Raw genomic sequence first — 24,268 nt, 5'->3', positions numbered from 1 at the left:
TCAATGGACTGATTATTTTGATGCAGTGCTTACTGAGAGGATCTTTTTATAAAAAGTATGCTGTCAATGAAGCATGTTTCCCCAAAGCTACGCTGTAGGGAAGGTTCTGGTTTTGGAAATGTGAGTTCTGTAGCCATTGACCTGTTTTTCCAATCTAAATATGGCATGATTTATTCATAAGCTTTTTCAGCTTGAGCAAAAATTGGCTTGTTGGTACTAATGAACTAATGATTCCTCTGGAAAATTAAATATTAATGAGACCATAATGGATCACAGTGTTTCATACAATGATGATATCATTGGGGTTAAAATGGTCACTGAATTGTGGTTCTAATAGGTGTGTTATTAGTAAATTAACATATCTATTAATAGTGTCTGAGGTGGAGAAACAGTGGTTCTAGGAGAATATTGTTTGTGAATGCTATTTACTACATCAAAGGTAAAAGGTATATATTTATTAAAAAGATAGAAAATGATATGTTTATTTAGGGAAATATGGTTTTGAAATAGATTACTGTGGCTATGTAAATGTAATTCTTCAGGGCTTTACATTAAATCACATGTTGCAGCATGTGTGCTTTGACCACAGTGTGAATGCACATTTTAATAAACAATTTCAATGTAAAATGTGGGAAAATGACTGGATAATGCATGAAAATATCTCCAAAAGGCAGAGCCCGGAAGCCCAGTGGACTGGTGGGTGATAGCCATATGTTCCGACAGCCCATGCTGAAGGTCCCCAAGGTAGTTTCACATGCTCAAAGTGGGAAGAGGTCAATCAAAAGAACCATTTCCATCTGAGCTGCTCACTTCTATTAACACAAACACTTTGGTGTCTGCCAGCTGAGCAAGATGAGGAAACTGACTCACTACTAGAACTAATCCAAGTAAAAAAGTGGTAGATGTCAGTTGAATTAATGAGCCTCAGCATGCAGATAGAAGAATTCTACTGGTGGCATAAGGGAGATGTGGGAATGGAGATGGAAGGTTTGGATCGCACTTCAGTCAACTCACAGTAGTTGTGAAACTACTTCAAATCTCTGCTCTGTTTCATTGGAGCTACTCCTTAGTATGCAACAGGGAACGTTTTCAGTAACAAAAACACAGTTACAAAACTGACTTCTGAGTATGTATTCTTATGTCAGTCACCTGAAAACAAGGTAATCGGCATAAGACGGATCATACGGGGATTCTGCTCTGAGATACTTGTAGGTGAAGTTCCTGCCTGTAAGGCATTTCCTTCATTAAGGTTCTGTGTGGCTTGCTGGGCTCCTTCATCTAAAGCCTACTGAAGGAGCAAGGCATGTGTTGATTAGGTAAGCGGTGAGCTCTGATTTAGAATATCTAATAAAGCCACCGTGAAAAGATGCTATTAAAAGTAATCCATCTGAAACTTTGAGTCTCATTACCAAAACCAAATACATTTACCAAGATAATTACACTTTCTGAAGTCAAAGGCCGTATCATTTTTGCCAGTGTTGCATTAATTTTGGTGTTTTTTTCTTGACTCAGAACAGTTGTAGTAATGCGAGCTACTTTCACTTATTATTGATTATAAATCCTTTATGCATCAAAGCAAGAAAGAAGAGCACCCATAGACTACTGAAAATAATTTTATGTATACAAAGGCATGCTACAGGATCTGGAGCTACTGAAATAGATCAAAGAGTGACTTTTCAATGCACGTTATCCGAGTATAGGAAAAATGCTGAGGAGTGTTCTCATCATCTGGGTATTTAGCTAATCCTGTCAGAAGGAACGGCACTATTTCATATTTAGTAGTGTCAGCATGTGTCTTTTTAATCTGTCTCATCCATAAATGCATAATAAAGCAACAATGTTTTGGTAATATTCAAATAATTTTAGATGGTTTGTAATGACTTGGAGATGGTTGTGTTCTGGGAATCCTGGGGGGGGAGGGTTGTTAATTCTTTTGCTAAGAATTTCTCTACTGGAGCATTAATTTCAATAGAATATGAGAGGGGTAGGAAGAAGTGTCAGATGAGAATTGACAGGCAGACCAACTAAAGGTTGGTTTGAAGTGATTCCAGCACCCTGAAGGATCTGAACACCTTAACCTTTGTGAAATAAATCACATTTTTCAATTTTATTGAGTTTCAGAAGTAATGGTAGAAACTACTGAGAATGTTTAACTGAAAATTCCTAGTGAAAAAGTTTAGTTCAAAAGTCCAATTTGTTACTTAGAAGCTGACACTCTGACACTTTATTGCCTCTTTTTAAGGGGCTCTTCTGTTTGCAATTTTCAACTTCCACTGTCACTAAGCAATATTAGTAACCTACAGGGCAATCAGATTTAGCCAAATGAGAATTTAATTTACATCCTGCCCAGAGGGCAAGGGCCACGCTTTTGCAAAAGAACTGGGAGATTGAAGTATTTTCAGGAAATAATAATGTATGTCTGGACCTCTAATATACACAAATAACATGTTTATATAAAAACTGTATCCCCTGATTGTTTTAATCTGAGTCACAAAGCAATAAACCCATAAATAAATACTCAGGTTCATTACTCAAAAAATAACAAATGCAATTTACTTTATTTCTTATGAGTTTATTTCTTAAATGGTTATTTCTTAAGTACTTGGAATGTAATCATCTTGAAATGCATTCTCATCAATAGTCATTACTGCAGAAATTACTTCTTTGTACCCGGACTTTGCATTCGTTAATGGATTAGGATCTACCCAAGTATTCTGAGATTTAGTTGACTGACGTATTCAAATAGCAGATGCTGTGGAAGTGCAAAAGCAGTACTTTTGGCTAGAAATAGCAAAGACAAAAGATTACATGATTTCTTTTAATACATGATATTATTCAGGAGAAATATTTTATAGTACTACCCACTGTATAAATCAGAGTTTTAGAAGCCACGTAAATGCTCTGAAGACAACATCTTTGTTTCTTACGGCAGCCTGTATTGTCTTACTGGTACAAATCAGATACCCACTGAACCTATTCCTTACATTTTGGAGAGGAAAGCACGGTGATTTTTTGTTCTGGTGTACTCAGGTTCTCATCCTTAGGGCTGGCTCAGGTGTGTTCTCAGCAGGGCCTGCAAGGGCAGGAGACAACAAGAATGGCTGCGTGCATTGCTTGGCTGCTGGGACTGCCAGGAGGCAATTAGCACTTAGTATAAACTGTATAAACTGGAGGAGCCCTGAAACTACTTTGATGGACCATGACTGGCAAGAGTTTCCAACAGCCCCCATGCCTGTCAAAAATTGCTGTCATTCAGCAGTGGTCTGTTCACACCACCGCCTCCAAAGGATCCACTGATCTGATTCAGCGGCAGAATTGGCTGCGATATCTTTCATCAGCTGAGCCAAAACACATCAACAGGCAAAATGCAAGCTTCAGAAACATGAGAAATCCAGGTCATCATTCATAGCTCATTATTAAAGAACTTCTTGTTGACAAATTTTAGCCCCGACTTCGTAACAAATCCTTGCCAGGGAAAATTTTCATGTGATAATTGATCGGCTGTTTTTAAAGGGATCCAGAAAAGTTACAGATTTTAATGGCTAGAATTTTTTGAGTAAACAGAAGTCTAGATTAATTAATTAATTAATTAATTAATAAGCAGGGGAATCTATTCTGCAAAACAGATTCTGTAGTCAGGGTATATTAGAGGGCAGAATCCATGAATTGCAAATTTCAAAAGGGATTAATTGACTGCCTTGATTGCTTTCCAATTGATTTCATTATTCTGAAGTGTCATATAGAAAATAGGTGGTATGACACGCATAAATATTCTGTAACAAGCCACAGCAAAGCAGTCCTGACTCTAGTAGCTGTAGGAACTATAAATATTTAGGTAAAAAGCTCTTGACCAAAATTGTGAGACTGAAAGACAAAATGGAAACTAAGTTCCAATGAATATGTAAGAAAATATCTTCTGAATGTCTCTTATATTTACCAAAATATTTCATTTTTAATCTCACGTTTGGAAAACCTCCAGTTTCCTCAGGCCTTGTGAAATTTTTTTACCATGAAAAACAGAACAAAATCCTAAGCTGACTATGATGTGAGTAAATAGCCACAGGTGCTAATTTGTGTTAAAGGAAAATTCAGCTCACTTCAAAGAAAAAATCAACTCTACCATAGGACATTACAGAGCAATTTTAATTGGGAAGACATAGTAAAAATTAATTCATTTGCTATGCTTCTCTGCTGCTGCTTCTCCAGTGCTCCTAACCAGTGGTCGTAGGACTGAGTCAAATAGGCTGATGCTGGGAGAATGTGGCTGAAGAGTAGCCCTTGGACAGGGCATTTTTCCGTCTTAGGAAGATTTTTCTCAGGCGTTTGAATCACAAGGTTCATGCTGCTACTTTAAAAGCAGCAAAGAAGCTTATTACTTAGTGTCTTGAGTCTGTAATTCATAGGTATTATCTAACTGCCGCTTAGAACTCAGCGTTCAATTTCGTCTGTAATTAACAATGTCATTTCAACTTTTAGTTCTTTTATGCATTTATATGTAAATTGGAAAAGCAATCTGGCTTATTTACAGTATGGACTTTGTTATAAGGCACTACCCGATAGACTTCAGAAGCAAAAATTCAAAGGGAAAGAAGGTAAATCAAATTAATGGGAAGGCCAGCAACACAGCATTCCAGCCTCCTTTGGCTGTAAAATGAGTGGGATGGGAAACAACAAATGTGTGAACCGTCCTTTAAAGATATTTAGAGAGCTTTCTGCACTGATGCGTTATAAACCTGGCAGTAACATTTTTTATGGTTATGTAGTTAATTATAAGGATTTGGGGCATGGTAAATTGCTGCTCACAATGGAACCGTTTATTGGGTAAATTTCTGGTCAGTGTTGTACACTGATGAAGGAAGATGGTATTATTCATCGGCCTATTCTGTGTGAGTCACCAGAGCTTTCAAGCGTACGGTCATGGTGTACTTTGTGGCCCTTCAGCGTGTAATAGCAAGCATAACACTGTGTAGGCAATACATTTCCCTTTCATGGCTAGTTTATATGATATCAGTTGTTCCCAGCTTTCTCCTAGTGTTTATTGAGGCATGTTTCTGTTCCTGTTTACAGTTCGATTATTTTCAAAGACTAGGGTTTGATAAACTGTGTAAAACTGCACTCATGGAACCAATTTCAATGTTTTTCAGACTTCCATTAAAATATAACTAATATTTTAAATATTAAGGAATAATTTAATGTTAGCGTAGCCAGATTCAAAAACACTGCAGATGGCTTGTTCCAATAATTCCCCCCAACGTCCCCAGGAGACTGGTTAATTGATGTGACTGAGTGAACTGATCCGTGTAACCAAAGCACTTCGAACAGCCCATGTATTTTAGGTGATGCTCAGGTTTTAGAGGACTCTGGTGGCATTTTTTTCCTGGAAAAAAATTACTAAAAGCTCTGCTTTCTGTGAACTAAATTATGCCCAGCTGGCCACCAAAGTCAAAGCTCAAGGAGTTGTGCTTTGAATTCCTATTTTTAATTTTTCTCCCTTTCTTAAAGTAAAATTGTAGCCTCAGAGTATCAGTGATGGCCTACATGCTGATGAGGTAACTACATTTACCTTAGCCAGTTTCTGCATAGATTACAGCTCACCTAAATTGAGCCTGGCCTTTTTGGCACAAGGAAAACTTTCAGAACATGATCTAATGCAGCAGTGTCTGCCAAACTTGACAAATGAGTAACATCCCTTCATGGGCTCTTCTGTAATGTTCTCTTGAACAACAGTACACAGATGTAGGAGGAATCCCTCTCTTCAGAGAAAGAAAGAAACAGGCTGGTTTCTAAGGCCTGCAGGAGTGACTTAAGCAATCATTTCACCAATGTTTTAAGTCTTAAGACTTGACAAGAGCGATATACATGTCTTCTATTATCATTGCAAAGATACAGAAGTGAAATGTGTCTGTGGCATGTCTTTGAACTTAATACGTTTCAGTGGATTTCTCTACTGTCCAGCATGAAAACGTTAAAGCAGATTAAGTTTAAAGAAAAAAAAAAAAAAAGATAAAAATAGGATTTACATCTGAAACCGAAGCCAAAACTCTTCACAATATGTATTTGCAGTGGGAAGAGGGAGGCAGCAAGGAGAGTGAATTCATATCCAAACCCCTGGGAATAATACGATCATCTCTCCTTATCCTGCACCTGCTCTATTTCCCAGCAGGGATACGATGGGGAACAAAATGCCTAGCACAGGCTGTTCTGTTTCCTATTGATTTCCACAGTGACTCTGCCCTTCTCAGCCCCTCATACTGCGTACTATCCATCTAGCCAAAGGCATATTCACAGAAGCCGTTTTCTGGAGAGGCATAATGGGTCATTGGCCCAGAAGCTACATAAATAGTTGTCACACAGCAGAAACGTTTCCATTTCCCTTCCCCTTGGGACAAACTCTTACAATAAATCCCCTGGTCCTGTGCAGCTCAGTATGTCTTTGGTTTGAATACCCTCTTAACCAAAACAAACTCCAAAAATGAGAAGTGAATGTAAAATGGGCTTGCATTAAATACAAGAAATTGCAATCAATTTTGCCTGGATGCCAAACGGATTTGGTGCAATTCCATACAGGGAATATTAGTTAAGGAGGAGAGAGTAGCATTTAACAGAAGAATTGAAAGGTGGATAAGGGTTCCGCAATTACTGCAGCATGTGCAGAAAAGCAATACATCAGCAGAAAGGGAGATTAATGACAAATCAGACTGAGGAGCAAACATTTTCAATAGTGATCATGACACAAGATTGTAGCATGTTACGCTCATGAAAGATTAAACAAATAGGGGAAAAGAGGGGCAGCTGGAATAGTTAGGGAGATGTAAAATCTCTCCTACAAGAGATAAAGGGTTCAGTTTGTTTAGCCAAGCAACTTGGTGGTCAGGCAGGGAGAAAGGAGTGCAGAATCCCCTGGACAGGTGAGTGGAGGGAGGAACACCTGAGGGGTTTACCCTGGGAGAAATGTCATTTAATGAGGAATGATTTCAGCATATAAAAGAGAGGTGGTACATTTGAGGTCTTCCTTAGAAATGCAAACACGCAGAGGAATGGGGCTACAGAAAAAGTGATTTTCATAATGAAACTCTGGAGAATTTCACGAGAAGAAAGTACCTAAAACAAAGTCTCCTTTGCTATGCAAAAATCCCTACAACCACCACCAGCATTATCAAGGTGAGAGTCTCAGCTAATCTAATTGCAAGTAATCTGTCAGCAAAGCCTGATGCATTAGCAAACCTCCATAAAGGAATGCTGACAAACCATACAGGTAACAAACGCTGGGTGTTGAAAGAAAGGGAGGGGAGAATGTAAGCAGGATTAGAGCAGGCACTCTGAAATAGATGGAGGTCATCTTCCTGTTTTCTGTCTGTAGCTAAGAAACACACAGTTTGAACACAGATTATTGAAGATTTTGTGTTTGGAAGAGTATTTTCGTTGGGTTTGTAGAATAAAATTTTCCTACCAAATCAGGCCTTATCCGAGCAGACAGACAAAGGTGCACTGTTGTACTGTATTGCAATCTGAATGTCCTTCCTCTAGTAGTGGCCAAGTTTGTGATACTCCGCCAACACAGTGATGGTGATTCCCTCTGAAGGCTTTAACACAACTTCTCCAATGGTTCAGTCACTGAGGTAAGTGAATAGAAAAAGAAATTAACTTCCTGTGACTCATACAAAGTGATTAATAACTCTTATCATCTTGAATGAACAACTAAAACCCCAAGAGAGAATAAACTCAGTGAAAAGGAAGAGTATAGAGGGAGGAAAGAAGCATAAATGCAATGCTCTCCTTGCTGTATTAGCACTAAAAGTCATGTGGAGCGAATATGGAGAAGAAGGTGCTGGTAGTTAAGTACCAGCTGACTATAGAACATGAAAGCAAATAAGGAAGATCATTTCATCTTTCAATGAAATTAGAGGTGTGGCAGAAGCAAAGAAGGAACAGCAATTGCTGGCTGAGCAGAGTTGTATGTACAGGTGTGTGCAGTCCCTTCTAGAGGTGGGAACCTACTTACATGCAGGGAGTGAAGATGCAAGTCTGAGAATCATCAGAAACTCCAATGCCAACCCTTAACCCGTTGGGTATTTTGATGCTTAAAAGTAGGATCTTGGGAAACAATGACAATGCCCGTAAATTCATATAGCATGGAGTACTATAGTTTGTCAAAATGTATTACTTTGAAGATCACAGTAGAAGTTGGACTATATTGTCTAATATTTTTCTTCATATTCACATTCATGTATTAATAATAACATGCAAATTGTCTGTTTCTAGCATTCATCTGATTAACTGTATTAGCTGAGGTTTTTGTTTGTTTGTTTGTTTGTTTTTAAACAGCACATGTTTTGAAACTAATCAAATGGGCTTAAATCCTCATTATCTTTTGGGCTTTAACAATGCCACTGCCTGGTAATAACTACGAGATGAAAAGAATTCTGGATAACAAAATGTAAATGTCTACAGTAAGCATCCTGCTCTCCTTAAAAAAGTAACAGAAATATATTCATGAAATGGCCTGTTGGAGTTGAATTACACTGCCTGCTTTATTTTCTTTTTATTTCACTGTGGATAAAGAATGGCGGGGAGAAGCATGCCCACTTTCATTTGTTACCACTTTCTACCAATCTTTGTGACTCTGAAAAAGGAGAATTCACTTGTGTGGAAATGAAGCATATTGACTTTGGAAGCAAGATCATGATCAGTATTTATTTTATGTAGTACTTTAATGCCATACCCGATAGTGGGTTTCCTATGGTATGATCGGGCATCTTGACTATAACAATGAGTCTTTTACACCAGAGTACCTAAACTTAGGAGGAAAGTCTTCACTCAGAGGGTGGTGAGGCCCTGGCACAGGCTGCCCAGAGAAGCTGTGGCTGCCCCATCCCTGGAGGTGTTCAAGGCCAGGTTGGATGGGGCTTTGAGCAACCTGGTCTGTTGGGAGGTGTCCCTGCCCATGGCAGGGGGTTGGAACTGGGTGCTCTTTATATTCTCTTCCAACCCAAGCTTTTCTATGATTCTAAGGATCTATGAACTCCATGCTAACAAGGGATCTCCACATGCAATAATTTGCAAATACATACAAAGTAGCTAGGCTAAAATTGTGTCTGGGACAGGAGTACTTTACACTTTTGAGTTTCCTGTTTCCTGTTTTCCATAAAGGGCATTCTTGTAGGAAATACAAACTAAAAGCACATGCAACGGTCAAGCAATAGTGATGAAAAACCAGATGGGTTGCTGAATCTGGCCTTTCAATATTATTGCCAGAATGCTTTTAAACAGCACTTTAGGAGCAATTGAAATTGTTCCAATGTAAAGCTTTATGGTAGCCTATATTTATAGAATGAACTTATGGATTTTCTATGACTGCAGGCTTAGATTTTAAAAACTTCTGTCTCTTTTGGAGGAAAGAGCCTCTGACTCCAGAGGATATATATATATTTAATAACAATGGTAAAATAAAGAGGCATACACTTCTTAAACAAAGTGAACCCGAATTTCTTAGAGGCTTGCTGTAATTGTGGATGTCAGTTAAATTAACTCTTAGTTTGCTGTGTGTATTTCTCACACCGTTGCACCTCAAAACCTAAGAGCTTTCTGCTGCATTAGCTAAACTGTTTGCTTTTTCCCCTCCTAATGTGAAAACTGAACCCTCTTCTGGGAGAGGAGGGAAATGGGTATATTGAGAATAAAGAATTCAGCATTCTCAATAATATGTTTTGGGATTTTGTTGTAGTGCCCACTCAGATGTCTGCAGAAAAGCTGTGACCTTGTTGATGGTAGACAGAGAACATTCTACAGACAGCATGTCTAGATCACTTCATCCTAAAAACAGGGCACATAGCATAACTAGTTCCCTAAGAGAAGATGGAAATGTGGAGAGCAAACAGCTTTACTGCTAGAGGAACAGGGATAATTCTTATGTAGATGGCACAGGAAAAACAAGATCCAATTGGAGAGGAACTTGTGATTTTCAGGTCAGGCAGGAGCCTGAGGGAGAAGCATGCTCCCCAAGTCTCTTTTGTGTCTGCTCTTCTCCTGTGTGCCATAAACAGAGGGAAGTGATACTGCACTTTGGTTCCATTGAGCTAAGCAGCCTTCCTGCACAAGGGAGCTTATAGTGTGTATACTTACGTGGGAAATTGCAAGCATGCATATACTTTATTAGGCAGCATATTATGAATCAGGGTCATAGCTGGAGTAGTTGCTTTGTTCAAGAGATACTCAGATCCCTTGGGTAAGCAGCTAATTGCAGGAAACCTTTGAAAGCAAACGTGTGATAGGAAGAAAGCAATGAATATTGTTTATTCAAAAGACAGGAGAGGTTTCTTTGAATCAGTTCTCTTGCATAATTATGTAATTAGGGCATGTTCTATTTTTAATTAAATCTCTTGCATATTCATGGAAATCCTCTGAACTTGTGGACCAATAGGCATGGCTCTTTTAAAAATGCAGTTTGTATAAAGGAATGCCCTTCAATTTTTCCCCCCCTTTCATATTTATTTCAAACGCATATTTCACATCATTATACACAGTTTGCCTGGCCAATGCCCTGACTTCCCTGTCAGGACAAGCTACAGTGTGATGATAAACCACTAATACAAAATTGCCAGAGGAGTGTTTTAAATGGAGATGAAAAATACAAGAAGCTGCTGCTCTGAAGTACCAGTATCACAGCTGGTTTTTGTTGGAAAGCTTGACCCGTGCAAGATAAGAATCAGAAGAAATCAGGAAGTATACAGTTCCCTCAGCTTTTCAAACCCAACAGTGACTCTGCACTTGCAGTCTGTAGCTGATCCATTTTCTCCTAATTTTGTTTCTGTTGGCCTTAGAATCACAGAATCATCTAGGTTGGAAGAGACCTCCAAGATCACCTAGTCCAACCTCTGACCTAACACTAACAAGTCCACCGTATGAGTGTCTTTTCCTGTTCTTACACTTCTCTGACTACTGCATTAGCTTTGATTCCATCTTCCTCTTAGGAGTCTTGCTTTCTCACCTGATCCTTGCTGTCACATCTGCCATTTTGTAAATTTGTTCAATGTTTTATGTGAGTGCAAACAGTTGTAAGCATACCTTTATACAATTTACCATTGAGGTGAGGCTGCACATTTTGATTTTCCACTACACCTCCATATGTTTCTATAAGCTTATGATTCATACCTATACATACTGCAGGAGTTACGCATGTGATGCTGGGGTGATAATGCACCATAATATTCTGTCTAGACGTTAATAATACCCTTATAAAGTTAGGCTGTCACTGTCCCCTGATGACTCCCAATATACATTGCACTGCTGCATTATATTTAACTGTTTTTCATCTCGGACCTCAATTTCTTCCTTCAATTCTTCTTCATTTCTGATTAATGTGTATCCTGTGGAACATTAAACAACATGAAGAAAACACTGTGACCATTCTTTCTGCGTTAAGAGGGAGTGGGAGTGAATTGGAAGCTGCAAAGTAGTTCTTGTGACAAGTGTCACCGCCTTTCTGATGAAACTCTTAAATTTTATGCATAAACCTGTCCAACAGCAGGGATCCTTCAGTGGATCCAACGTGCGTCCATGACAAGGGTGTTGGAACATGCAAGGAGCACCCAGTGAGCCCAGAGGGGGCACCCAGCCTTCTCCTCAGGTTTTGGACTTCTGCCTGCTTTCCTGGGTGACTCGTACACCACAAGCTGCTGCTGCTGCTCCAGAGGGGTTCAGCTGGAGCATTTACGAGTCCTGCTGTCAGCTCGCATTACAAAACCCTAAAACTCCTCAGAGACCCAAAACACCTGACACCACCATCACCAGGGGTACCCAACCCCAGTGCCTGCCCAGCCCTGCGACACCTGACGGGGCATTAAGGAAACCCCGCATTTTGCTCCGGGCAGAGCCCGGACACAACCCGAGCCCCCTTCTCGGGGCTGTGAGGGGGATGCTGTGAGCGAGGGGCTCTGCCCCTTCCCGCTTCCCCTCCCCGCCGAGCGCCATGGCGGCGGGCACGGCGCTGAGGGGAGGGAGAAGAAGGGCGCGCGGGGCCCGCTGGGAGAAGGAGGGGAGCCGCCATGTTGGGCGGGTCTGTGGGCCGTGCCGGGCCGTGCCGAGCCGTGCCGGTGGGCGGTGTGGGGCGGTGTGGGGCGGGGGCAGCACCAGCAGCCGGGGCGGTGGCTGCCAGCAGCTGTCAGCGCCCGCTCCTCAGGGGCCGGGGCCCCTCACCGAGCGCACCGCGGCCGCCGCTGCCGGGCTTGTCAGCTCCTCACGGGAAGCAGCGAAGGCGCCGCGGCGCCCACCCTCTTCCTCACCCCTCCTCGCCCTACAAAACCCTTTTCCTTCCGCCCGCCCATCGCTGACATCCTTCCTCCGGTCGCCTCCTTTCCTTATTTCCCCCCCCCTCCCCTTCCCCCCTTTCCCTTTCCCCGGGCTGCGCGGCCCCCGCCGCCCCTGCGAGCGCTGCGCACATCGCCCGAGCCTGCAGCACCGAGCGGTGAGCCGGGGGGGACGGGGATGGGGACAGGGACAGGGACAGGGACAGGGGGGGCACCGGCCCCACACCGCTGCCTTCCCCTTCCTCTCGGCGCAGACAACAAAAGGACCCCCCGCCGCCCCGCTGACAGCCGGCCCCGCCGCGTGGGGTGCCTCGGCTCGGGTGGTTGGGGTTTCTTTTAATTTATGAGGATGGGAGGTGGCTTTCCCCGTTGTTTCGTGTCCCCCTGCTGATCCGCTAGAGCCGAGGCATCCCCCCGGAGGCTCTGGCTTTGTCCCTTCCCCTTCCCTCCCTCAGCGCTGCGGTGCCGGCCCGGCGCCGCCCAGGGAGGGGGCCCGGAGGCTGAGGGGGATGGAGCGGGGTGAGGGGGTTTGGAAGGGGCTGAGGGGGGCTGAAGGGGCCTGAGGGGGGCCAAAGGGGTCTGAGGGGGTCTGGAAGGGTCTGAGGGGGGCCAAAGGGGTCCGTCGGCCTCGCCCATCCGCCGCGGTCAGCCCGTGTCCGTGCGGCGCTTTTGTTTTTCCTTCGCCCGTGCTCGGGTTTGGCTGCTGGGGTTTGCTGCTCCTTCTGAAATGGTGGAAGGAGAGGCGGAGACAGCTTCCAGCTCGGGTTTTTTTGTCAATAGGGACCGGATTTATGCCGTACAGGTCACCCACCCGCCGTGCTGCACGCTGAGGTCTTAACACTGAGATCTCGGCCAGATTTGTGCGGGGCTAAAATGATGAAGAAAATCACGGATTAGGAACACGTTACCCTGGCAAAATGGCCCTAATCCCTACCTGACTTTATTGATAACTGCATCTTCTGGGCACAGATCAATTAGAAAGACACTTTCCGGTCTTTTTCATCCTGGCTTTGCGTTCCTAATGTTTGTAGCTAACAAGATGTCTGATTTGTAAAGCTGCATAGCAGTTGTCTGTGATCATAAAAAGGGACTTGCCTCCTTACTGAACGCCGTGTTATGAGCATACTGAAGCACATTTTAACAACCAAAACAGCATCACCTAAATTAATGCTACTGACTAGCTTTGTGAAGGCTACTAAATCAATGAGGGTGCTTCTACTCTATTATTTTTTCCCCATTACTCATTTCCCTTGGTGCATATGACTTAAATGTAGCAGCGGTATTCAAGTACCAAACATGGAGTCAAAATACAGAATGAGAAAGTAAAAGCAGCCAGAAAGGAGTGAAAGTTTGTTCTTATACTTTGAACAGCAAAATGGTGAGCAGTGTCACTCATAATATAAATTCTTTTGCAGCTGTGCATAAAAATATATTAAATGAGGGCTCTTAAAGTACCATTTTTGTGCTCTTACAGTTGGCAGAAGGTTTAGTAACATTTACTCTGTGAAGTAATTATCTGTTTTACTTCCCCTTTTGTACTTGCACTTCACTTAAATAGGAAACTTATATCCAAAGGGTGTCCATTGGAAAGCTAAAAAGGAACCTTCGAGATTTGGACAGCTTAGCATTTTAATTAAAAAAAAAATGTTTCAATCTGTTCTGGAAAATAGCTTTTTTTAAATTGATTATGAATTCCAAAGCTTCAGCGAAACATGATAGAGGATATCATAACCCTAGGATTATAGATACAATTGAAAGTAACGCATTCAGCATTTACTGGAAGCAGAGAGAAAACCGATCCAGATGGTGATTCTGAGCAGAAGACCTCATATTTTGTAAGTCACTTACAGATTTTTTTTTTGTGAACACATGGTTTCAGAGAACCTTTTTGTGAAACTGTGACAAATATGGAAAACTAGTTGTTCCATTTAGATATGCTTTTTATATAATGCAGAACCATGTAGTAAAATGCAGAGTTTTTTAAGTTGTCAGTTCCTGAAAGACACACACACAACAATGCAGTATCACTTCTGCATCATGTTGCAGTTAAAGTTTGGCAACCTTTCTGTTTCCTGAAGGATGATGAAGGAACTGGACAATTCCATTAATGAGAAATTCCAACAGCAATTCAAGTCTAGATTCCATTCATTTTCTAATCAAAGAAAACATGCTATGATATCTAATTTCAAAAGGGAATAATACTACTTCCAAAATGTCTCATGAAGTTGCATCAATTACTGTTCATTAAAATATTGTGACATGCCAACAGTGCCTTATGGAAACTAATTTTAAAAAAGCCTTTCTTCAGTGAAGGAAGAATCATGTTCAAAATCATAAAAGAAAAATTTGCAGGAGTCCAGAATACAATCTATTAAACATTTTGACATGCAGTAATGAAAACAATGCAGTACAGGTGCATAAGGGATAAAAGAGCAATTGCTGCTTGCTCTGTTTATGAAGAACTTACCAAGATGATGTCAGAAAACCATCACTTGTGTGCTACCCTTAGGCTGTATACGTCTCTCCCTGTATATCTGCGTGTGTGTTTATATCTGTATCTATATGTGTACACACACATACCTACATGGCTGTCACTTAATTGGGAGCTTGGGGAAATACTGTAGCCTCTCATTCTGCTCTGAGTCCACTTAATGCAGCTTCTGTTTCTCTTGAGACATTGTGGGCTTGTGCTCTTTCATCTCTTATTCTGCTTGGCTTCTCTGGAAGACGTATGAGTGGATTTATTCTGGTATTAACAGCATCTTTTCAGATATGTATCATAATTATTTTAAAACTTAGTTCAGTGTACAAATATTTGTTAATAATATTATGAAAATAATATTTTCATAAGGGGACTGCAAAATGAGTGAGTTTGGGAACATTCATAAAGAAGCAAAATATACTTTTGTATTTAAAGTTGAGGAGTATGGTAGCAGATGGTGATGAGGAAACGCCTACTAGGACTATTTAAATAAACCTTTTGTGGTCTGTCTGCTTGCAGGTATAGTTCAGCATGACACATCTATCACAAAAATGGGATGTGGCCAATTCCTTCATCATTGCAACAGAAGTGGCTAGTCACAGGCTTTCCTCTTAATACAGCCTGGATAATACTAGATTTCCAAGCTGTTTTTTCATTGTTTTATAAAAGCATATTAGGTACCTTGACCAAAGTTTAGAAAAACATTTATTTTCAATGTTAACTCTCATTTTCCTTAAAATCATTGAGCATATAACGTCTAACAGATACCACATAACAGTCAAATACATTGCTCATATTAAAAAGAAGCCTTACTGACTTCAAAATACAGCTGGTTGTAATGGTTATATCCTGAGTCATGCTCAGCCTTGGATATTTTTGAGGTAGTAAAGCTTTCCCAATAATTTCTGTAGTGAAATATTTTTCTGTGTAACAGCAGGCTGTAGAAATAAGCGTGCTTTCTTTGAAAAATGATTTATCAGTCACCAAAATCAATTAATGCCTGAGAAGAAAAAGATGCCCTCATGCTAGCTTAGATTTGCTGAGATGCTTCTGTTGCTTTTACTTATGGAATTTGAATCAGGCACTTTGTTAGAGGGTAAGAGCCAAAATTATAGATCCTTTCAGTGATGTAGGAATTATTTCCACGGGGTTTTGTGTGAGGTTCTTTGACAGATGACACTGTGCTTGTTTTGGAGAATGTTTTATTGTCCTAGACAGTTAGTATAATTAATAATGACAAGCCATAGCAGATAGGCAAGCATGAGAGCTGAGGATGTATGCTTCCAGTACCTAAAATATATTTCAGTGTGTGAACAAAGGACTTGTTCTCAGAGGGCAAACACTAAAGCACACTTAATACTAGTTTTCTTTATACAGTATAAAAAATTAGCATATCTAATTTCTCATACTTGATAGTTTCTTCAGACTGAGTTAGCTAAGAAAACAGATGCAAGTAATAGTATCTGGCTGTTGATATAATCACTGTTTGGTTCTCTGAATCCAGCTTATCTCCCTTGGGCTCTGCTGTTTAACTATTTTTAGTACAGTCAGAAAAACACTATTTACCCTAGAAGCAGTTTTGACCTGCAGGTGGAATTGCACTGAGTTTTTCAAATAATTATTATTGGTCATCTTTTTTTGTGTGTTCAAAATCGTGTGATTGTGTGTCTTCTACTCCAAATACGCTTTCCCCCCTGTTGTCTACATAAACATGCAGATTTTTTAACCTGGTTTCTCAATATCAGGTCTTACCTACAGGTAAAAGTACTAAATTACTTTTTGCAGGTAGTCTTAAAACTGAGCAGTTTCCTATGTTGGTTCTTTGTAAATAATTGCCATAAAACCTATTAATTATATTAAGGTGGTGTTTTGGGGGTTACATCAGACCTGTAGGTGACTTTGCTATATTCTACAGTGAATATAGCGATGAATGTAACCCATCAGTCAGTAGTGCTAGCTGCCTTATATATTGGTAGGGTTGGAGTGGTGGCTAACGACACCCTAATTACTATGGGATTGTAACCCTGCACTTGTACGTACCCAGAAAACCATGTAAAAAGTTAATGATGCACTAATTAACATTGATAAGGTCAAGAAATGTCTGATTTAAAGCTAACCTTTTTGGTAATAGTTAATATCTGCTTTTCTTACATTGTGTGTTTTATATATGTTCCAGGAAACAAAGCTGTATCTAAAAAACATTTTTAAAAAATGATAATTAACTTTTTCAACATTATCAGATAACTGGCTGTCTATCGTAAATCTTAGTATTTATGGTTGATATACAGCCACTGATTACATACCCATAAACTATTTCTCACATCGTGTGCTGCTGTCCTTTGTAGCAGTATATTGCTGTTCATATTGTGCAGCGTCCTAATGCTGTGCTTTGTCCTGCAACAGCAGCAGTTAAAAGTTAAGAGCACGCTGCAAGTGCTCTCAATGTGTTGTTACTGGCGTGTGCCATTCCGTTGTGGAGAGGGTGGTGGTTGTAAGCTTCCTACAGGACCGCAGTGGCTGCATTCCTGCCATATATCTGGAGTTTGCTCCTTTCCAGCTGACAGCAGTTGAATGATTTGCCAAGCACGTTGTGCAGATTTATGGGCTCGAAAGAGAGGAGGTGGTTTAAAGGTGGGGGTGGTTCTGCTGTTTTTGCTTCTGAACAGAATATGGTGCTTAAGATTGAATGCTTTTATGGATGTTCCTTTAGCAAATAACGTAGGAAGGTCACAGTTGTGTCTTCCAGCTTGAGCAGCTTCCATTTCCGAGAGGCAGCTGTTGTTCCCTCATCTTCGCAAATGTGTTTTGCTGTACCCTCGGCTTTAATATTTCATTTGTTCATGTGGTTAAGCTGGATGTGTCCCTCCCAAGTCATACTGCGTGTGTGTCTTGAGACAGGAGGGATGGCTGAAGAAGCAGGATATTTCCCCCCCGCAGGTCGATGTAGATGGTGGCTGGGTGTAATTGGATTAATGCAAGTAACGGGACAGGGAAGAAGAGGTCACAGGTTTGAGATTGGAAGGCAGCAGCCTCGTAAATTGTTTCTGCTGACAAAATAGTAATATATAATCAGTGGCTAAGGTTATAGTTGCATGTTTGTTTAGTCTGGGTGCTGCTTTATGTAGCTCCACACTCCTGCGACTTGTTCCACACCCTCACTCTGTTAACACAGCTGTCTGTATGGCAGCGGGGTGACACAGATTTTGGCTGGGTTTCTGCTCCAGAGTTTCTTTTTGTGTCTGCTTAAAATAAAAGTCCTCCTCTGATCTCATTTCTCTGTAAATCCTCATATCAGATAGTAGTGCACGGAAGATGTAGGAATGCAGTTGTTTATGATTTCTTTGGGTGTAGCCCAGTTGCATTCAGTATACTGGATGCTGCTGTATTGCAATACAGAGGGTGCAGGAGTCATGCTGATGTTTATCAGTGTGCTAGCACACTCGACAGTGACCCAGAGGTCTTGCTGGAATGAATCCTCAGGACAATGCGTTCATTTTGAGGAGTGGTATACATTGAGAAGGCTCAGTGGGTGCAAACCTGATCCCTGTGTTCCTGTAAGGCAGAGTTCATTTAACAGACAGGCCATGCTAAAAGCTGGTTGTGTTCTCTGAATGCTCTGGCACAGAGCTCTGGGCCTTGGTGGGTGTTCCCGGTGGCTTAAAACAAAGCCCAGAGAAGACAGAAAAGGTTTTGTTATCATACCGATACTGTTTTAGCCAGATGTCCTCATTTTCAAAAATTTGTTACCCATCTGCTATCTTCTGAGAAGGCAAGAGGCACCACAGGGTGACTTTGACTGGATGGCCCAGTAATTTGCTGATACTTAATTACATCTGCTCTCCATTGCTCAGAACAGAGTTAAGGACTGATTGATGATTCAATAACTCTGCTTTTAAGCCTTTCTTACTCAGTAACAGTTTCTCTCACAGTACTTTTAAGTTGAAACTATATGCTATATGTCGTTTTTAGAGTCCATTTAGATTTTACTGTTAGAACACGATTTATAACTTAAAAAAAAAAAGCCCTGAGTGCTGAGTCTGCAGAATGCAGGTAAAGATGCACAGCATATTTTCAAAAGCAGCAGTCAGTGGGATTTGAGTTACACTGCCTGCGTGTAGTTTGTGTGTCCAGTGATTCTGTTTCTTGATCCCCACCCAGTTGTTGTGCTAACAAATGGCCTGGAAATATGCTGGCTGATTTTTTTTAATTTTTTTTCCTCTCTGCTGGTCTGGCTGCACATGGAACAATACTCAAAAATATGTGATCTGTTGCTCTTAGTGGCACAGTTGTTTTAGGAAGTGACTGTTCTGCCATCCGCAGTACTGAGGGACGCTTTCAAATCATATTTATCCAAACGAGACCATTTAAAATACAGTACTCAAAGTGTTACTTTTAATGTCGGTTGTGTCTGTTTTCAATTTAATGTGTTGTTCTTTGCCAGTGCACAAGAGGAGCAGTCTGGTGCAGCAGGACGATGGCAACTGTTAAGCGAGTGTTGTAGATGCAGCCAGTATTTCCAGAGTCCCCAAGGAGTCCCAGTGCCCCAGCAATCACTAAGATAAATTATGAGACAGGGCTGGAGCTGGGGCTAAAACTGTGCTTCAGTCCTCGGGTGTGAGAGCACAGAGTGCTGGGGCGCGACTTTGTCACGTGCTGGGCTTAGGGCCTGTTGTGCTGCTCTGTGCTTCCAGCCCGGATTGACTTCAAGACCATCTGAGTAAGCACTGCAGATTACAGAGCACTTAAAAGGGACGTGATTCACAACCTTCTAGCAAAATCAGCTCTCTGCTATGCTGGGTGAGATACACAGTGAGTGATACAAAGTTGTTTTGCTGGAGGATTGCATCATTTGCTACACTTCCTGTGAGGTGAAATTTGCAAGGTGTAATATGTCAGTCTGGTAACTGGTGATTGCCATTGAAAGCATCAATTTTGGTGGAATATTTAATGGTATAGAAGGATTTTTTTCTTAATATTGTGGACTACATCTGAACAATTTTATTGTGTGCCTCCTCCTGTAGTTACTTTGGAAGAATGAGGTTAGCTGGTTTGGGGATTTTATTCCATTCTTTAAATGAAAGGATAAAGGGGAAGGTGATTTACCCTAAAGGTCGAAGGGGAGGCTCTGCATAGTTTCTGTATCTTAATGTAGGCTATTAGGTAACTTGAAAATCAGATTTAAGGATTTGTTAAATCTTAAGGCTGGCCCATGTTGAAGCAATGTTAGTGGATGGAGCTTTTATGTCTGCAGAAGAGTTGCTGGTTTTCTCAGTTTTGATACAGATAACCCTTCCCTTCAACTTCCACGAGCCTGCAAGAGCAATATAATCTGTACTTTCAGTAAATTGGCCCTTTATGGGAAGAACTGCTGGCAGTGATGTGAGGCAGAATGTGGCCTTCCCTGCATGCATTTTATTATTATTAAAGTTCATAGAAATGCCATAAAAAGTAAATTTGGTAAAGATTATAGGTCTGATGTTAGTAAGTGGAAGCTGATGTGGTTTTTAATGTATTGTGGAAGTCTGATTTGATGGGAACACTCTCCTACTTTTACCTAAGTGCCATCTAGAGTTTAGATAACATAAATAGATGATTACTTGAATTAGTCGGGAAAGTAGTTCATGTCTCAGAAATAAAAATGCAAAATGAGAGAACTAGAGTCAAGCTCAAAAAATGGTTTGTCTACACTATTGACAACTTAAAATTGCAAAGCGTACATAATTAAAACCACTTTGCAGTTACTAGACCTCTCTATTCCAGTCCCAAAGAGATTCTCTCAACCAGCTAGAATCAGTCTACAAAAAACATCAAGACTCAGGATTCACCAAAGACACGGCTGCACAAGCTGATAAGCCCCTCAGAGCTAAGCGCCATTCCCACACAGAAATAAATATAGACGGTTGGAATAGCGAGGGTAAAAAATAAGGGATTTGATAGCGATGATGGATTTGTAACTCAAATCATCTTGACAGCATTTCTTTAAAAATACAGTCAAAATTTCCTTTCAGTCCGCTTAAAGCAGGTAATTTATGAAGCATGTCTTTGTAATAACAGCATACTAAACCACAATACACATTTTTTTGAATAATTATCCTTGATTTTTTTCTTTGATTCTTGTGACAAGCATTTTTAATTTTTAAAAGCGAAGTATAAATATGATGACTTTTAAAATCATTCTGCCTCCTGATGCATTTAAGAATGCTTACTCTGTCTTTATGTAACTACTCAATATAGTCACAGATCATTTTGCTAAAATGCACCTTAATCTCCAGCATGCACGGTGAGGTGGGCTTTATGGCCATAAGCACAAGGTAAATCCTGTGGCCAGTGTCGTAGGGAACAGGACAAATGCTCTGCTTTTCTTGAGGTCTGTTTGTGGCTGTTTGAAAGTGCTTATTAGTGCTCACAAGAAGCTAGGGAGTACTGGCTTTGGAGAAGAGCCCCAGACGCCGTTTGGTGTTGACGCAGCAGTCATGCACAAAAGCAGCGACTCCCTTGCTCCGGGGGGTAGGAGGCTGAGATTTGCGGTCGCCCATCTTCAGTAGCTACGTGGGCACAACTGGAATTAACAAATTGCCATTAGAGCTCATTGCCCAAGACTACCAAGCAGTGGAAGAAGTTTGTGCTCCATTTTATTATTTCAGAAAAGATCGGGGTTTTGATCTTACTGGGGGTCTATGGATGTTAAAGAAGTACGCTGTTCCAGATGGAGAGAAAGGAAGGTGTGTACTGCCAACCTGTGAGAGATGATATTAACCTCAGTGAACAGAGTTAGGAAGCATGCATCTTCTTGAAAGGACAGCTTTTGGCATAGTTCCTCTGAACACCTGACTGGGTTTGCTAAACACACAGAGCATGCACCTGTCAGATTGCTCATGCACTTGCTTCAGCTTTGACAAAGAGAAATCTCTGATGTGCTGACAAGTGGCTAGAAAAGTCTTATTTCCACCTAGCTTCATGAGACGTTAGGACTTGGGAATGTATACAGAGACTAAATTTTGCATGCTCATGATGCGTGTGGGCTGGTTGCAGCATCCAAGGAGATGCCACTTCTCAGAGAGAGAATAATCCGCTGTGATCCACTGTAATTTTAGGATATGTCACTATTCTGGTTTTTAATCACTGTCAATTTTTAGTACTTCAGAACGGTAAAATGTACTGGGGGAGCTGTGCTTGGAGGATGCTTGCATTTGATGCCATTCCTACTTGTACACAAATAATGGGGGTAGGAATAGTAATGTGTAGCAGAGTGGCTGTATCACGGGGGATCTCTGTCTGCTGCAGTAAGGGAGCAGGAGGAGCAAGATGGGATTTGGCCATGGGCTGCAGCATTATGGAATTAGTTCTCTTCACTTAAACATAGTTTCATGCCGTGGATAGGCTTAATGATGGCCAGTGGGTTTGGGAGGGCACGATGCAGGTGTAGAACACGTGGCTGTGCAGCCTCATCCCAGCAATGTGGACAGCAGGCTGCACCCAGCAGTGTTAACAAAAAGCAACAGACGTGCTAGTCTGGCTGAAATCCCTGCAGTATTTGGGTCTTCTGGTGTTTTACATTTCCTGGGCTTACCTTCAGAAGCACTGAGCCATTGCACAGTGTGAGTGTATGCCTGATTTGCTTACCAACAAATATGTCTTGCAGTGTTAAGGTTGGAGGTCAAATTATGAACTTGATTCTGAGCTTTTTTAGGGTGCATGCCCTTGACATCAAAGAAGTACAAGAGTCCTTTTTATAGTATTTACCTTGCATACCTTCCTCTTAACCAGGTGGCACGGCAGCCTTCTGCGTTCAGGGTTAGCTCTGGCAGGAGCGCAATAAAGGGGGTCATTTTTGTTTGTTTGCTTTTTTTCTATTTAATTTGGGTGCTTACTAGCAGGAACTTGATAGATTTTAAAAAAAGCGAGTCCAAGGGGTTATTTTTTTTGACATGTCCTGTTCTAAAGGCCTTCATACAGCTTAAGGTTGGTTGCTTGTCCATCTTGCCTGCTTCTGGTCAGCAGTTTATGGGCTCCAGTACATGCTGTAATTGCTCTCACCAAGTTATTTTTAAGGTAGGTTGTGTATGCATGTGCTAAATTGCAAAGACACTTTCTGAGCTCGCCTTTTTGGAACCCCGAGGCAGTACCGAAGTGCAGCAGCACTCTGCAGAACTGGGCCAGCGAGGGTACCTCGGGTCTGACCTCCAGCAGCACTGCTTCCAGACACAGTTCAAGATTTTCTGCTCTCTAGAGGCTCATACACGGACTCAAATATAGTATTATGATGAGACTCATATATAGCACTGGCAGTTCGTCCACAGTCCTGAATGTGTCAAACACAGAGGAAAAACTGTGCTGTTTCTTCAGTGGCATCAGATATGCGTGTATCGGAATAAAATGCCTGACTGTAAAAGGTCATTGTAATTAAAAGGAGGGCAAGTCAAAGGAAAAGAGAGGGTATACATTTCTTTGGGTGTGGGAATATGGCCTGTGGTAGCAGGAAATAGGCTCATGGAAAGAAAGTAACATCTTAGGTTGAAAGAATCATTCTTGTATGTGTGTGTGTGTGTATATATATATATATATATATGTATAAAAATATATTTATATATATAATACATATATTTTAGACTTGGGCATATGTGACTGTAAGCTGTAACAGCAGTATGTTCAAACTGGCTCTTCCTTACCCGAGTCCTTTTACAAATGCCTTTGAGTGTATGAAAGACATCCCCGGGTGATTCATCCCTGCCATTTCTGACGGGCGTGTGCCCTCAGCTGCCTTGTTAGGAGGAGGTGCAGTTCATGTAGTGGTTGACATAGTACTCCTCTTCCATGGCAGGCAGTTTTTTGTGTTTGATGATCTTTTTGTGCTTGGAAAGCTTGTGATCCTGTTGGAATTGTTTGAGAAGCAGTCTCCCACCCTGCGCAGATGAGCAGTAAAGCAGGTAGCAGCGTTTCAAGATGGAGAGCTCCGCGATGCAGTGAGATGTGCGTCTGGGCTGAGCTGGGAATTAAGGCCTTGTAGATGGCAACTAACACAGAATGAAACCAGCACGTACAGTGTATGGAGCCTTGCTATGTAATTAAGGAGACACTAAGTGAAATTAGGGTTAAAAGCCCTCCAATAGACCAATTATTATTATCAAACAGTGAGCTGATAGGTACATACTAGAGACACAGAAAGGTCAAACTAATACATGCCATATCTGTGGAGTTTTCCAGCCCATGGAGATGATGGGGCAAGGAGGCATGGCTTGGAGCTCCTGTAGCTTTTACTGTGTCAGCTGTCCCATCTATATTTTCAGAAGAAAAATTTCAGGGAGAATTTGATTTGTTGCCGGACTTGACAGATTTTTTTTTTCCTTTTTTATTTTCAAGCAGTGATGGTCAGAATCTAGATGCATTTTAAAATGTTTCTTCCAAGCTTTTAGTACTTGAAATGTGACCTATTAAATCATGAAAATATCAATACAGAGAGAAGAAACTTTTAGAGATATAT

The 24,268-nt window shown here is 41.2% G+C and overlaps 1 protein-coding gene across 7 annotated transcripts in view; it reads left to right on the top strand.

Moving 5' to 3' along the window:
* The first annotated feature begins 12,081 nt into the window (after positions 1-12,081).
* Positions 12,082-24,268, top strand: part of KLC1 (kinesin light chain 1) — a 49,628-nt gene continuing 37,441 nt past the window's right edge. For 2 of the 7 annotated variants that reach the window (XM_068682633.1, XM_068682635.1), the window contains exon 1: positions 17,265-17,407. In XM_068682633.1, the coding sequence (XP_068538734.1) occupies positions 17,388-17,407 (20 nt within the window). In that variant the 5' untranslated portion in view covers positions 17,265-17,387. Of the gene's footprint in view, positions 12,464-17,260; positions 17,408-24,268 lie in introns of those variants that run through there. The other 5 variants (XM_068682631.1, XM_068682632.1, XM_068682630.1 and 2 more) reach the window with 5 other exon arrangements.

The sequence above is a fragment of the Anas acuta genome, chromosome 5, assembly GCF_963932015.1.
Source record: "Anas acuta chromosome 5, bAnaAcu1.1, whole genome shotgun sequence".
NCBI classification, from domain to species: Eukaryota; Metazoa; Chordata; class Aves; order Anseriformes; family Anatidae; genus Anas; species Anas acuta.
Note: the sequence above shows the minus strand (reverse complement) of the source record. Positions and strands in the feature narration are given on the sequence as shown.